Raw genomic sequence first — 12,899 nt, 5'->3', positions numbered from 1 at the left:
CACCATGCATAACACAATGCAGTGAGGATGACTGGCCTCTGTGGGCCTCTTTTTGCACTGCTTTCCAACTAAAATATTGGTGCCACAATTCAACAGTGTCACACGTCTCATTCTGTATTGAATGAAAAATTGTCAACACGACATAAGCCATTGAAGATCCTCCTTGTCGAGACTTGACACAGGGACCATTTCATTCTGGTGAATATTTGCTCTCAAATTTATGACACCGACAGAATCTTGAGTGGCACAAATGCCCAGCATGGAAAAGGAAATATACTGAAACTCATTCCACTGGAGGATTACCGCAAGGTGCAAAAGCTGAATAAGAAAAGATCACATGCGGGAGGGAACGTTTTTGTTAGTGATTTGAAGAACTTTACGTCATGTGGTGTGCACATAAAATACAATGTGTGTTAATCATCGGGAGGTGGATATCGCAAAGCAGCTGAATAATTGGCAACACTCTTATGCCACCAACTTTCGTAAAGCTGGCCATGGCAAAGCTACAATATCTGAGTTAATTATCTGAAGATCAGTTTAGAGTGGCAGGAAGGAAGTATAAAAACATCCCCTCCACCTCTGCATTACTGCGTTCACTAGTAGCACCACAGCTGATGCAATAGCGGAACCGACAACTAGCTTCCTGTAGCTGCTTTTACAGCAGAAGGAATTGCAATTTGTCTAAGATTTGCCACACTATGTAGCAGAGAATGCAGATTTGTAGCGGAACATCAGGTCTTTGCTCAAAAAGGCCAGACTTTGCAACAACGCCATTTTTTGACAGGAAAAGTTGATGGCCATCACTATATTCATGCAAAAATGAGAAACTATTCCTATACCCACCCTATGGAGTAGATAACAAAACAAAGACTACAAAATTTAAAAAAAAAAAAATAGATCCTTGAAAATGGTGACTCCAGGTTGGCTTTGAAAATGCAAATGACAGCAATACCAACTGGCACAATGACGTTCGAGGATGCTACCTTTTGAAAAGCATGGAAAGGGGAGTTGTTCACAAACTGCTTTTCAGTACCATGGGAACACACAAAGGTTAGCAGCTCCAGACAATTCCAGCTAAACACCCGTTTTCACTGCACAGCACTTCAGAGTAATTCTACTCAAAATGAGTCACCCTCAAAGAGACATCGCACTTGGCACTCATGTACTGGTTCTGTCTAAGCTCTGCAATGGAGCAGCAAGTGTCACATTTGAATGAGAATCACAGCAGCTGTATATTAAAAGCAACTTTTTTTTCCCCCCTAGCACATCAACAACTCTCAATTGATTTGAAACCTTACCCCTGACAACTGAAATTGTGCAGAGAAAATTTCATGCTGCTTTAAACAATTCGCAGTAGCATGGATACATCTGATGTTTCAAGACTAGTGTCAGAAAATGATCAGCCAGCTTCAGTCAGAGAAACTTTGAGGTTTCTCAAATTACGATCCATTTGCTAGAGCACAGAAGGAATCTTGTTTACAATGCAGTTCCATCACAGTGTTCAGAATAGCATGCACAATAAAAGGCATGAAAACAAAACTGCACCCCCACACAGTGTGCGGCAACGCTACACGAAATACAGTTGTGCAGTCTGCCTCCCAGGCTTCAGTTTTCATCACCCACATTTCTGGCATTTTGGCAGGAACGAAATGGAAATAAGCCAGGGCCAACTCCACACATCTCTTATCAATGCCTAGCATCACAAAACATACCTTTTTGCCATGGGCTGCAAAAGTATATAGCAAAGCATATGCAAATGCCAGAAAACAATCCAAAACAATGAAGCACACTAAACAAATTCAATAATTACGCACCCTGCTGTTCCGTTTAGGCTTTGGCTTGACAGAAATGTGGACGTTCATGTGGTCCATTAATTTATATACAGCCACTGAAAAATTAAAGCAAGTAACTTAGAGCAAAAAGTTGACCAAGGTGAAAATTCTAATTGAAAGTAGATAAATGACTCACACATATCAACAGCTTGATTTTCCTTGAGGTCAAACATCAAAACGAGTGGCAACCGATCCTAAAAAAAAGTACAAAAAAACAATGCAGCAGCAAGTTCACACTCTGCCCGGCCATCTCAACATTTCAACATTCTCAAGGAGAACTATGGTTGCTAAGCCTGCTACAGGGAAGAGAAACCAGGAGCTGCCAATATACTGTCCCCTACTTTATTAACATCAGCTAGATATAAAATCTTAATCGCATAACGAGATTTTGCAGTAGTTCACAGATACCCTAATTTAAAGAAATGGATGAATACTGAACCAAGCTGAATGTTCCATCTTTGATGACAGAAGCACCACTGCAGCTAGCTAGCACAAAACCTCAATAATAATGGCCAAAGTATGCAAAACAATGAGAAAGGACAATTATACCAAGATCAAGTTGGAGATAGCACAATTAAGTTTATGCATGTGGCACATCTTATGGAGGTTTACATGACTGTCTGCATCTATAAAAATAAGCATACAAATGGCTGTGCTTAGGGTGTTATTGAAAGATATGCATACTATACTGTATATGAAGTTCAATGTGCCAAAGCAACATCAGCTATGAGGGATACCGCAGTTGACTCCCATAATTTTGACCCCTTCAAGTTCTTTAATGAACATCGACACATTCAGTAAACATGTGCCTTCCATTTCATCTCAATTGAAATGCGGCCGCAGAGGCTGGGATAAAACCTGTATCCTTGAAATCTGCAGTCAAGCACCCAAACACCATGGCCGGGCACTGTGGAAAGGTTTCCCCTTTGCAACTGGAGATCCTAAGTTTGCTCTTTTAGTTGTGTTAACTCCTTCTGAAGCTACATACACGATTGAGCATGTTGCAAATTCACAGCTTTTTCTGCGAGTGTGCTGCAGCTGGTAATTCTTTCTTGTTTCAAGGAAATTCAACATTTAATACTGCAACTGGAATGCTTTTGAAAAGTTCACTAGTAAACAGTGAGCTTGGTAGTATGCTCCCTCTACACACTTGTGTAAAAAAACGCAGCTCCCCATGATAATTTTTTTTTTCAAATGTGGAATTGAATTGCCAAGAAGCATTGCACGATAAAGTACCCCTTTCAATGGTACAATATCCAACCCCACGTGAAACAGTAATGAAAGTGGTGTTCTTGGCCTGCGGTGGTGGTATGCAAGGTTTGAGTCCTCAAACAACTCTGACTACGAGGGACACCATAGTGAAAGGACAATAGGGACACCAGATTACTTTAGACTGCATGAGAATCTTGAACATGCACCGAGAACATGCAGCACACAGGTGCCTCCTGCATTTCGATGGGGGTGAAACACCACCGCCACGACTGGATTTGAACCTGGGTACCTCAGTCCAGTAATTGAGAGCCACCGTGGCAAGTTCTGAGGCCCGCATAATTATGCTATGTTGAGGCTAATAATATTTTTGAAAAGAAAAAAAGAAAAAAAAAATGTTAAACAGCACCTGAAAATTTACTTCTCCAAAAGTCATGCCTTATTTTTATCAGCTTTGAGAGGTCCAGACCAACTCCGCAGTACATGCGATGTCAATATGCAGCGATAACTAGTGAACAAAAATTAGTAGCGCAATGCCTTGAGTGCCATATTAGTGCCCGCTGTACGAGAGTAGAGCGACCATGACTAGAGGGCAAGCTTTGAGATTAATGACCCACCATGAGTTCTAGCCAAGCATTGTGTACTGCATCAAAATTTCCAGTGATCTGCACGGTGGATTTTGAAGGAATGCCCACAGGTGGACGCCCCTGGGGACACGTCTGCTGGCCCAAGCCCAGGAATGTGGGAAGTACAGATGGTGGCTGGTTGGCAACTGCAACTGGATCTGGGAATGTGATCACACAGCCTGTTTGCCGAGCTATCTGAAGCACATTCGAGTTGCCATGTCCCATGACAAAGCCATGATGGTGGGGAGCAATCTCCATACTCAGAGTCACCAGGCCAACCTGAGTCTGCAAGAAAAAGAAAAAGCATTTGTAATGAGGTTGAAATGATTGCCAGAAAATTCAAAGAAGAAATGAGAAAACCTCCTTTGGTAATCGCAATATTTCAACAGCAGAAAAATTGCCATGTAAATAAGATATGCCGAATAAGTAACTAATTAACATATTTATAACTGCCAATAGCTGGTGTAAGCATGTTGAATTAGACCGTCCTTTCCTACTACTTGCACACAACGTGAAAACTACGATACGAACCTGGTTACAGTAGAAATTACCTGGTACCTCATCAAAAACCACCCGTCGGTAGCAACATGCAGCAGGCTTAATGCCAGCTTAAGGAAAGATTCTACTGTAGGCTCACATATGTCATGCTGCAAACTGCGCGTGTTTAGCTGACCAGAAGTACCACTACAGCATTGGCATAACCAACAACAAGCTTCTTGTAGTTGCTTTTGGAAGGAAAGGCAATTTGCAGGAACAAGTTCAAGCTTTGTAACAAAAAAAAAATAAAAAAAAGCCTTTCATAGATGTCTCAGCTTTTGTAGAAAACAAAAAAATCGCAGCAAAAGTTTGGCAGGAAGTTCCGATCTTTAATACGGTCATCCACACACACACAAAAAAAATGAGTTAACTCTGCATCTATTAACTCTATTATTAAAGAAAACCTATGCGATGAAAAAGAATAGATTTGCTAAAACCAGCACAATTTTAATTTAAAAAGATCCATACAAAATCTAAGAACATCACTTGCAATCCAGGATGCATTCTTTGTCCTCGATTCTGAATGAAGCAAGGAATGATGAACTGCTATTAAAGTGCAAGACACACCTAGAAACTAATGAGAGGTAGTAGCTCTGGCTACAATGTGTGAGCAGTACTATTCCTTGCACATACCATGGCAATGCTTTAAGAAGAGTGCTGCACAAGAATTCCCCTCAAATACAGACTTCTCATTGCCTTATGTTGCTTCATCTGAACGATAGCATAAGCGATTTTGGAAGCAGTTGTTCAATCTCAGCACATCATGAACGCTTGAGTGATCTGAGCATACAGCTTTGGTAGTTTGTGAAAGTAATTTATGAAGGTTTTCATGAGCTTTGATTCGTTCACCAGGAGGGGATTATATCCAAAGGCAGTTGAACTATACTTTTAAAACGAACTTTTGGGCAGCTTCAGCTTTAGAAAACTTCAGACGTGAATTTTATTCCTAGACCTGATGCAGTCCCATGACTTGAGCACACACAACCGAGGGTACGAGCTATACTAGACAAATACAGTGTGCAGGCAACTACATCTGGAGACCAAAATCGGCGGCTTCTGTTTTGAACTTTTTTTTATCCAGTATGGCCAAAGGACATTTCACAGACAAAAATTGTGTCACATGAAAACAGTCATCGCAAATACAAAGCTTGAGTAGTCACGCACCGCAGCTACACCCATTCAGCTACAAACCACCTTAGTGCATGCCACACACTATGGGGACCAAAAACTTCACTGCATTCACGACGAATGATTGGATACAATGTGCCAAAGGGCTACACTTCCATTTCCCTGTTCACAACAGCGCAGTGGCGGCTCTCACAATGACAGTCAACAAATTTATTTCCCGTCACTATCACACATGTGCTTTTGCTGCACACTGGCAATCAGCCGTATAAAAAGAGTGCAGGTTCAATTTATGCGATAAGCACATCAAGTTATGTTCAGCTAAATAAGTTAGGAAATATCGCAGTTTTGTGACCAAAAGTTCTGGAGAGCTTAAACACCATGATTTTCAGATATCTGTTAAGCACTTGGAACAGAAATGTGCATGCAACTGACATTCTTCCATGCACACACTTTCTATGGCAGTCATGAAAGAAGTGCCCTGCCAAAGTGACTGCCCCAAAGTGACTGCCCCAGTTATGGTTGCGCCCCCATAAAAGTTTTTAAACAACCTTTTGACGCAGTTGTGCCATAAAAATGAGTAAGAACTTAAACCCAACTGCGGCCCCACGTAATGCGTACCAATGGGCCTTCCGTACCACCCGTTTTGGGCAGCACATTTGAAATAATAAATCTAAAGAATAAAGAATGCCAGGGTCCTAGCAGGCTGATTCTGACATAACCGTCCCATGTGAAACGAGAGACCCAAGTTGCCAGCTCCTGCCAACTGAGTCGCGGCTCCGACCGCGCCACGCCGACCGCTTGAGTTGGGAGCCTATCTCTCGCTTTTGTGTCACGTGGGGTGTGACGTCACAACGTCACGTGGGTAAGACGTGGCTACCGACATGCTATGCTGAAGGCTCGAAACCTAAGGGGCAGGGGTTAGTAGACGAAGCGGCTTGCCGCTTCAGTTGCCAGACAGACAATGTTGGCCTGTGTCGCCGGGTCTTCGCCGGGATCGAAACCACATTTTTGGGCTCAGCATCCGAGCACCCTACCTACTGCGCCAGTGGTGAACTGAGCAACACCAGTGTCGTGAGGAGAAGGCAGAACTCTGTATAACTTGTGCGACAAAGCCAACCCAACTAACTGAATCCTAGCCATGGACTTTGTCAGACGAGCTTCGCAGATGAAACGATGAAACCAGCGTGGAAACCAACCATATCTTAATTTTAATGAGAAACTAACCTGCTTCACATTGAAGCTACAGAATAGTCTTAGCGACATGTTAATGAGTGGTACGTGCACTGTCAACATACCAGCAGGCGGCAAGTCCCCGCAAGGCCGCAAACCATGAAAGTCTCCGCGAGACACAGGAATGAGAATTTGTTTTAATTATTTGTAAATTATTGACATGTTTTTGAGAATCTGCACGTGGAATGAACGTTCACTAGATTTTGTGCATCAAATGTTTGCATTTTGCAGCTGCCTTCAGAACTGGTTCGTTGGTCCGTAATTAACTAGATCTTTTTCAAATGTGTAAGCAGAATACAAAAAGCTGCTTGCCTTCTCAAGTAACACAGGTCTGCTTAATAAGGTTATTCTAAACTGAGACCACTATGAAAGGATAATTTAAACAAGGATAATAATTGCTGCCATAGGGAACTGTCAAGGCAAGGCCGAAACCCTGTTCCTCCCCACAAGGACAGTAAACAAGAACCATTCCACTAGTCCATACTTTAACAACAAATCCAAGCTGTCAGTTTTAAGAGATCAACTTGCACGTAAATTGCGATGCAGTGCAAAGACCCCGCAATGCGCTGCGATTGCCAATTTTCTAAATAAAAGTGAGAGTCTGACAAAAGTACTCTGGCAAGTGGGCAAGCATATACCACGGAGGTTACCATATGCAAATAGTGAAAACAGCTGTTGCGCCATCGGGAAACGCTGGCATGCAGTTTTGTCAAATTGTGCGGGCCTCCACTTTTACGCAGCGTTGTGCACGACTACTACTATACTACTACTAGAGGATCAGACTTGAGCTTCAAAGCAAGTAGCAAATGGAAAAGAAACAGACACTAGCATAGTGCCACAGCACAGCATAGTTGTCCCCACAAACAGCAAGAAGAGGCAGAAGGAGGGAACGCACCCGGGTTCCACCAGTGAGGTACTCTACAAGCACAAGAAGTCCCTGGCGTAGACGGTCAACGTAGCGACGGCTGCCCTTAACCACCACCACTAAGGTCAGAGAATTATGCAGAGGACGAAAAGTGACAGTGATGCCATGGCTCTTCAGAATGCCTTGCAGGGCCATGGATGAAGGATCCAGAGCTGACGGCAAGGCCAGGTTCAATGGCAGCTCAAATGACACCACCATGGGTAGAAGCTCCTGCACATATTTCATACCGCATCTAGACAGATTCTGAAAATACACAAGCAATCTCTTCAACTCAATATTGTCTCACAAGTCCCAGCCCAGCAGGTGCTTTCATATCATTAAAAAGAGACCACAGCAATACCTGTACAGGGGCTATCACGATCCAAGTTTGTTTTTCTCTGTACTGGTCTGGCAGTGTGGGTAAAAACGAAAAATATTTTTTCTAGAGTAGATGCTTGCAAAGCAGCACTTCTTGCCAGACGAGTAGAGCAGTGATATAAATAAGTCTGGCTAAAGCTTTCGAAGACCAAACTTGCTGCAAGTCATATTTAAACTGCAACATTCATAACAGAGTCAAGAGGAAGTGTCACGACTTTGCATATGCTGTGGAACCCTATATGAATGCCACCACTTCGAATGGCTCTAAATGGATGAGAGAAAAAAAAACTGGAAGCCCAAAGATCCACATCTATTATATGTACCCAAGAATAATTGCATTTACCAGACATACACCTAAAAAAATTAGAGGGTCTCTTATATAGATGCCTCTTAAGAGGAGAATGGCGAAAGCCTACCCTTCCTATCCTATAATTTGCCTCCCATCGTTAGTCTCTTGTCGGCATTCGTTGCATTGCTACATATAATAATTGGTTTACATGAAAGAAAAAGCACAGTATCTATCACACTTTCTCTGGCAAGAGAGAATTTAGACGGTACATCATCGCTCCTGTCGCGTGGCGTTCCATGGTGCGCGTTCAAGTGTGACATTGCAGATGGCAGGGACGCATCCCGCCTCGGCCAATCAGAACGCCGCAAAAGCGGGACACTGTCCACGACAGCATGAGCCATTAAAGGCTTTCGCCTTAAAAATAAAATAAAAAGGCCTAGAGGTTACAGAAAATCATTTAGTAAAGAATGCTTACTCGAATTTGATTCCTTGCACTTTCCACACCGCTAGGTGTACCAGCAATAGAAACCTGAAAAAGACCATAAAGGCACGCTTGCAAGAGGACGTCGATATCAAATTTGAGCTACCACATACTTCCCCCTGAACAGGAATCTTGCAAAAAAGTGCCACTAATAGTCAGCGTTTGACTTTTGCTGCATTCATCGGCATTTAATATATCAGAGTTTCCCAATGCAGAAGGCATGTCAGCATTCACAAAACCCCAAAGCTAGTCCAAATGAACATGGGAATGAACATGAGCATCGAGGACAGATTTATAGCTAGAAAATTTCTACTTTGAGTCCTTTTTTTTGAGTTATATATTAACATACACAAAGAAAAAGGCAAACACGAATTCTTTAGATGGCGGAGGTTTAACCCTCCATTTTACAATTTATTTTTGACCATGGTCAGTGACCAGCAAACCTCAAAAAGGTTTAATACTTAAACCGGGTTATAACAAGTGAAAGCAACCACCGCGGAGGCTGAATGGTTAAAAAGTTTCGCTACTGCACCCATATACCCAGGTTCGAACCCAACTGGTTCAAATTCGCTCTCCTCAGATATTTTCAGTGAGAAACCAACATGGTGAACTAGCCAAATCTCTATTCAAATTTGACCTTGCGAGGCCTTGAAGGTTATCTTATCCCCACTCAGAGACTGAAGAAGTAGACCGACGAGGTGGGGCCTCGTGAAGAGTTCAAAGTCATCCACCAACACTGGGGGCTTCACCTCTAAAATTCCCAAGTATCTCCCAATATCAGCATGCAATACCCCAAGTTTACAGGCAGACAAAGTGCTACAGAATTAATGCTAGAAATTTCAGCTCGCCATTCCGGCAGTATTAGTTTCTCATTTACATCGGCTTTGAACAGATACTTGCAGCTATTCGTTTTGCAAACCTCATTCAATATTGCCTACCCACTTCCGTTTCCCTGACAAGTCTATATTACAATCCTAGACTGAACAAAGTAGGCAACTAAAGTTTAATGCCAGACAGTAACAATTATACACACGACTGCATATTTTGCAGAGAGCTTATTTAAGGAGAGAGGAGGTGGTGAGAAGAAAAACTAGCCGACAAAAGCTGGGCCTGAGCTACTTCAGCAGAGCTGTAGTAACAGGGAGCAGCACAGGGAAGATGCAATGGTGGAAGAGACAACAGGCCTCTTGTAGCAGCTTATGCAGCAGAGGGAGACTTTGTAGAAGGAACTGCAGATTTTGTCAAGCGTTTGTTACAAAACTGTGAATGTCTGGGGAAAAAGAACAAAAAAAAAAAAGTTTCAAAGCAAAATTTTGCCTCTGAAGCATGTTAAGGGGGGTGTAGCAAAATTTCACTACTGTAGCTTGCAAGTTCAGATTTTTACTGCAATTGCAGTGAAATTAACAAACTGCTTATGTGTATTTTTACAGCACCTTCGAAACATTTAGAGTAGAAAACAATCACAAAATATATCTGCACAAAATAAAAGAATCATATCCTTGATACTAAACCTCCTGGGTAGTATTTCTCAAGCTTCAATTACTCTGAAGGATATGAAGTGGCGCACCGTTGGCAAAATGCAATGAGAGGGCAGTTTGTGAACAAGTGGTAGCCTGGCTATACGCAAGAGCCAAACCATCCCTTAATCATTCCTTTGCAATGCTAGAATGGTTTGGTTTGGTTTATGGGAGACCATGAGAGATGCCGTAGTGGAGGGCTCCGCAAATTTCAGCCACCTGAAGTTCTTTAATGGGCACAGCACGGGCGCCTTGCTTTTCGCCTCCATCGAAAAGCAGCTGCCGCGGCCGGGATATGATCCCGCATTCTTGGGCACAGTAGCCGAGTGCCCACAATATTAGAAGGGCAGCCCTGGCTCTCCTAGCATTGCAATGTGGTGCAATATGCACAGCTAATATGGGTTGCAAAGCAATCCTTTTAGACTAGTTCCCAGTGAACTTCAACTAAACTTTTGATATGCATAGAAAACGAGGCATACAAGCCAATACGACTATTTTCAAAGAACAATTTTTGTGCCAATTATTTAAATTTCAATGCCATGCCACTCTTAAAAGAGTATGAATCAGCAGTGTGTTGTAAGCATCCTTGCAGGCGGCACATCACTTCAAGGAGGACAGCACAAGAATAAGTGCAATGCATTCTCGCTTCGAGGCAACAGATGACATCTACTGCCACTTATTGCGAAAGCAATACTACTTTCACTTTTCAGCCCTTCGTGTAGCGAGGTGGTAGCTACCACTGACTTTTAGTGTGACCTTTGGCGCGCCGCTAAACACAGCTGCGCAAAAACAGGGACCCCAACTCTCGCAGTCAACTCGCGAGGTGGTAGCTACCAGCCGCAGCCTAACTCCCGCTCCTTCCACGAGGGGCGCTACAGCCGGAGTGACATCCCATCTGCGGCGAAAACAGGGGCCCCAACTCGCGCCGTCGGCTCGAGAGGCGGTAGCTATCAACCGTGGAGCTGCAGTTGTGCCACATGCTCCTAAAGCTAAGAAGAAGTATGGGGCTGCAGCCACAGCTACCGCCGGGGGTGCAATGTTGGATACTATAGGAGGTGGCCTAGCGGCAGGTGGAACTACCGCAGTCTCCAGGGATGCTTTCATTTCTGCTGGCGTAAAGAATGCCGTTGCAGCCGGTGCCGGAGCGGCAGTTGTACATTCTGCCTTAACCTCACCCACATCCAAGTATATCATTGCAGCCACGCACTCCTTGCCTCGCTACTAGTTATATATAGAATAACCAGGTAGCACCCCGCAATAAACAACAGTTTAACCATATGCCGTGGCCAGAGTGAATCACTGCATAATCGTAAGCATAACCACAAGCACCACAACCAGCTACACCACCAGCTGAACCTAGGCATAGCCATAGCTATTTCTTTCGCAATTACCAGGCTTAACCAAGCTAAGCCACTGCCAATTTCTATAGACCTATATTACAGCTGCACGTGTGTGCCTACCTGGTGTACAGGTAGCACGCTTTCTTCAAGACAAAGTACCCAAGTTCGATCAAATCAATTAATCTGCCTCACTCAGAGACAGAACTCAAAACCATGCACTTGTGGTAGCCTCAAGATGCGGAAATGGCAATCTTAAAATGTCATATGTGAATGGTATTGCAGACTTCTCAGGACTTGCATGCTGAATGCATGCTCAGTTGCATATACAGGCACTTTCTGACAACCCTTTCATGGAGCCTTCAATGCCTACAATCTACTTTTGGCATGAGCCGTGAGGGTTGTAACATCGCACTCCTTCAGCTAAAATAGGATCAATGCTTAAAGCCTAAGCCTGGCTCCATCAGAGGGGGATCTCTAGTGATTCGAGCACAGGTAGAAAGAAAAATAAGGAGGGACAGAGAGAAAGCGACTGGTGGCCTGCCTTGCACATAGTTTTACACAGATTTAAGGAGAAAAATGAAGTTTCTCCTGCTCGGGTTTTAAAAAATATATATTAATAGCCTCTTACTAAAACTTGCTGAGAAATTGCCGGAACAATTCAAAGAAGGAATGTTCTGACAACCACTGAAAAGAAAAAAGATGGCAGCTTGCTTTGTATTGATGCAGTCCTTGTACAGTTGAATCCCGCTATAACGAAATTCACGGTGCACGAAAAAAAATTCGTTCTCGCGGAACTTCGTTATCGCAAAAATTTGACGTGAAACGCAGAAAGAATTGCCCAAGCAGCAGCAAAGGCGTTTAATGCCAAAAATCTGTAAGCTTGGTTTGCTTACGCTTCACGGCGAGCAACGCCGTCACGCGATTTTCGCACTCGGTCAGCAAACCCATTGCAACATCGTCGTCTCGGACAGCAACGAAATTCCTGATGACATCAAAAGTGTCCATCACCTGTACGGCGGTTGCCGCAGCCGGCGCTTCCTGTACGTCGTCGTCTTCTTCATCGGAAGAGTCCTTATCATTCCGGGCAGCTTTTATGATCTGCTCATCACTCACATCTTCGTGAACAACAACACAAGCGTCAGCGCCGATGTATTCGTCGAGCTCGAGATTAGGCGGCACGGTTCCTATTTCTCCCAGCGTTTTCCAGGCGGCCGCGATCCCCGGAGCCGGTGACGCCTCTTCTTCGTCGTCTGTAACGCCTGGTGTTAGGCCAGCAGAGTGTACGGGTCGACCTTCGGCAAATCCGGCGTGCTGAAACAGTTCACAATTACTGAGCGCCCCAGTGTGCTTCAGGCAGCAGACATAATCTGCAGTGCCACGTACAAGTCCACCTTCGTGTCTCGGCCGGTTTCAGTGTTAAAAAGCAGC

At 43.7% G+C, this 12,899-nt stretch overlaps 1 protein-coding gene across 5 annotated transcripts in view; it reads right to left on the bottom strand.

Moving 5' to 3' along the window:
* The window catches only part of BicC (protein bicaudal C), an 87,904-nt gene that overhangs the window by 46,949 nt on the left and 28,056 nt on the right, over positions 1–12,899 (bottom strand). For all 5 annotated transcript variants that reach the window (XM_084589572.1, XM_084589571.1, XM_084589568.1 and 2 more), the window contains 5 exons: positions 8,609–8,662; positions 7,458–7,697; positions 3,659–3,952; positions 1,969–2,026; positions 1,815–1,888 (listed from right to left, as the gene is read on the bottom strand). In XM_084589572.1, coding sequence (XP_084445698.1) covers positions 1,815–1,888; positions 1,969–2,026; positions 3,659–3,952; positions 7,458–7,697; positions 8,609–8,662 — 720 coding nt within the window. The remainder of the gene's footprint in view (positions 1–1,814; positions 1,889–1,968; positions 2,027–3,658; positions 3,953–7,457; positions 7,698–8,608; positions 8,663–12,899) is intronic.

This window comes from Amblyomma maculatum, chromosome 1 (assembly GCF_055883805.1).
Source record: "Amblyomma maculatum isolate TAMU_Amacu chromosome 1, ASM5588380v1, whole genome shotgun sequence".
Lineage (NCBI taxonomy): Eukaryota > Metazoa > Arthropoda > Arachnida > Ixodida > Ixodidae > Amblyomma > Amblyomma maculatum.
Note: the sequence above shows the minus strand (reverse complement) of the source record. Positions and strands in the feature narration are given on the sequence as shown.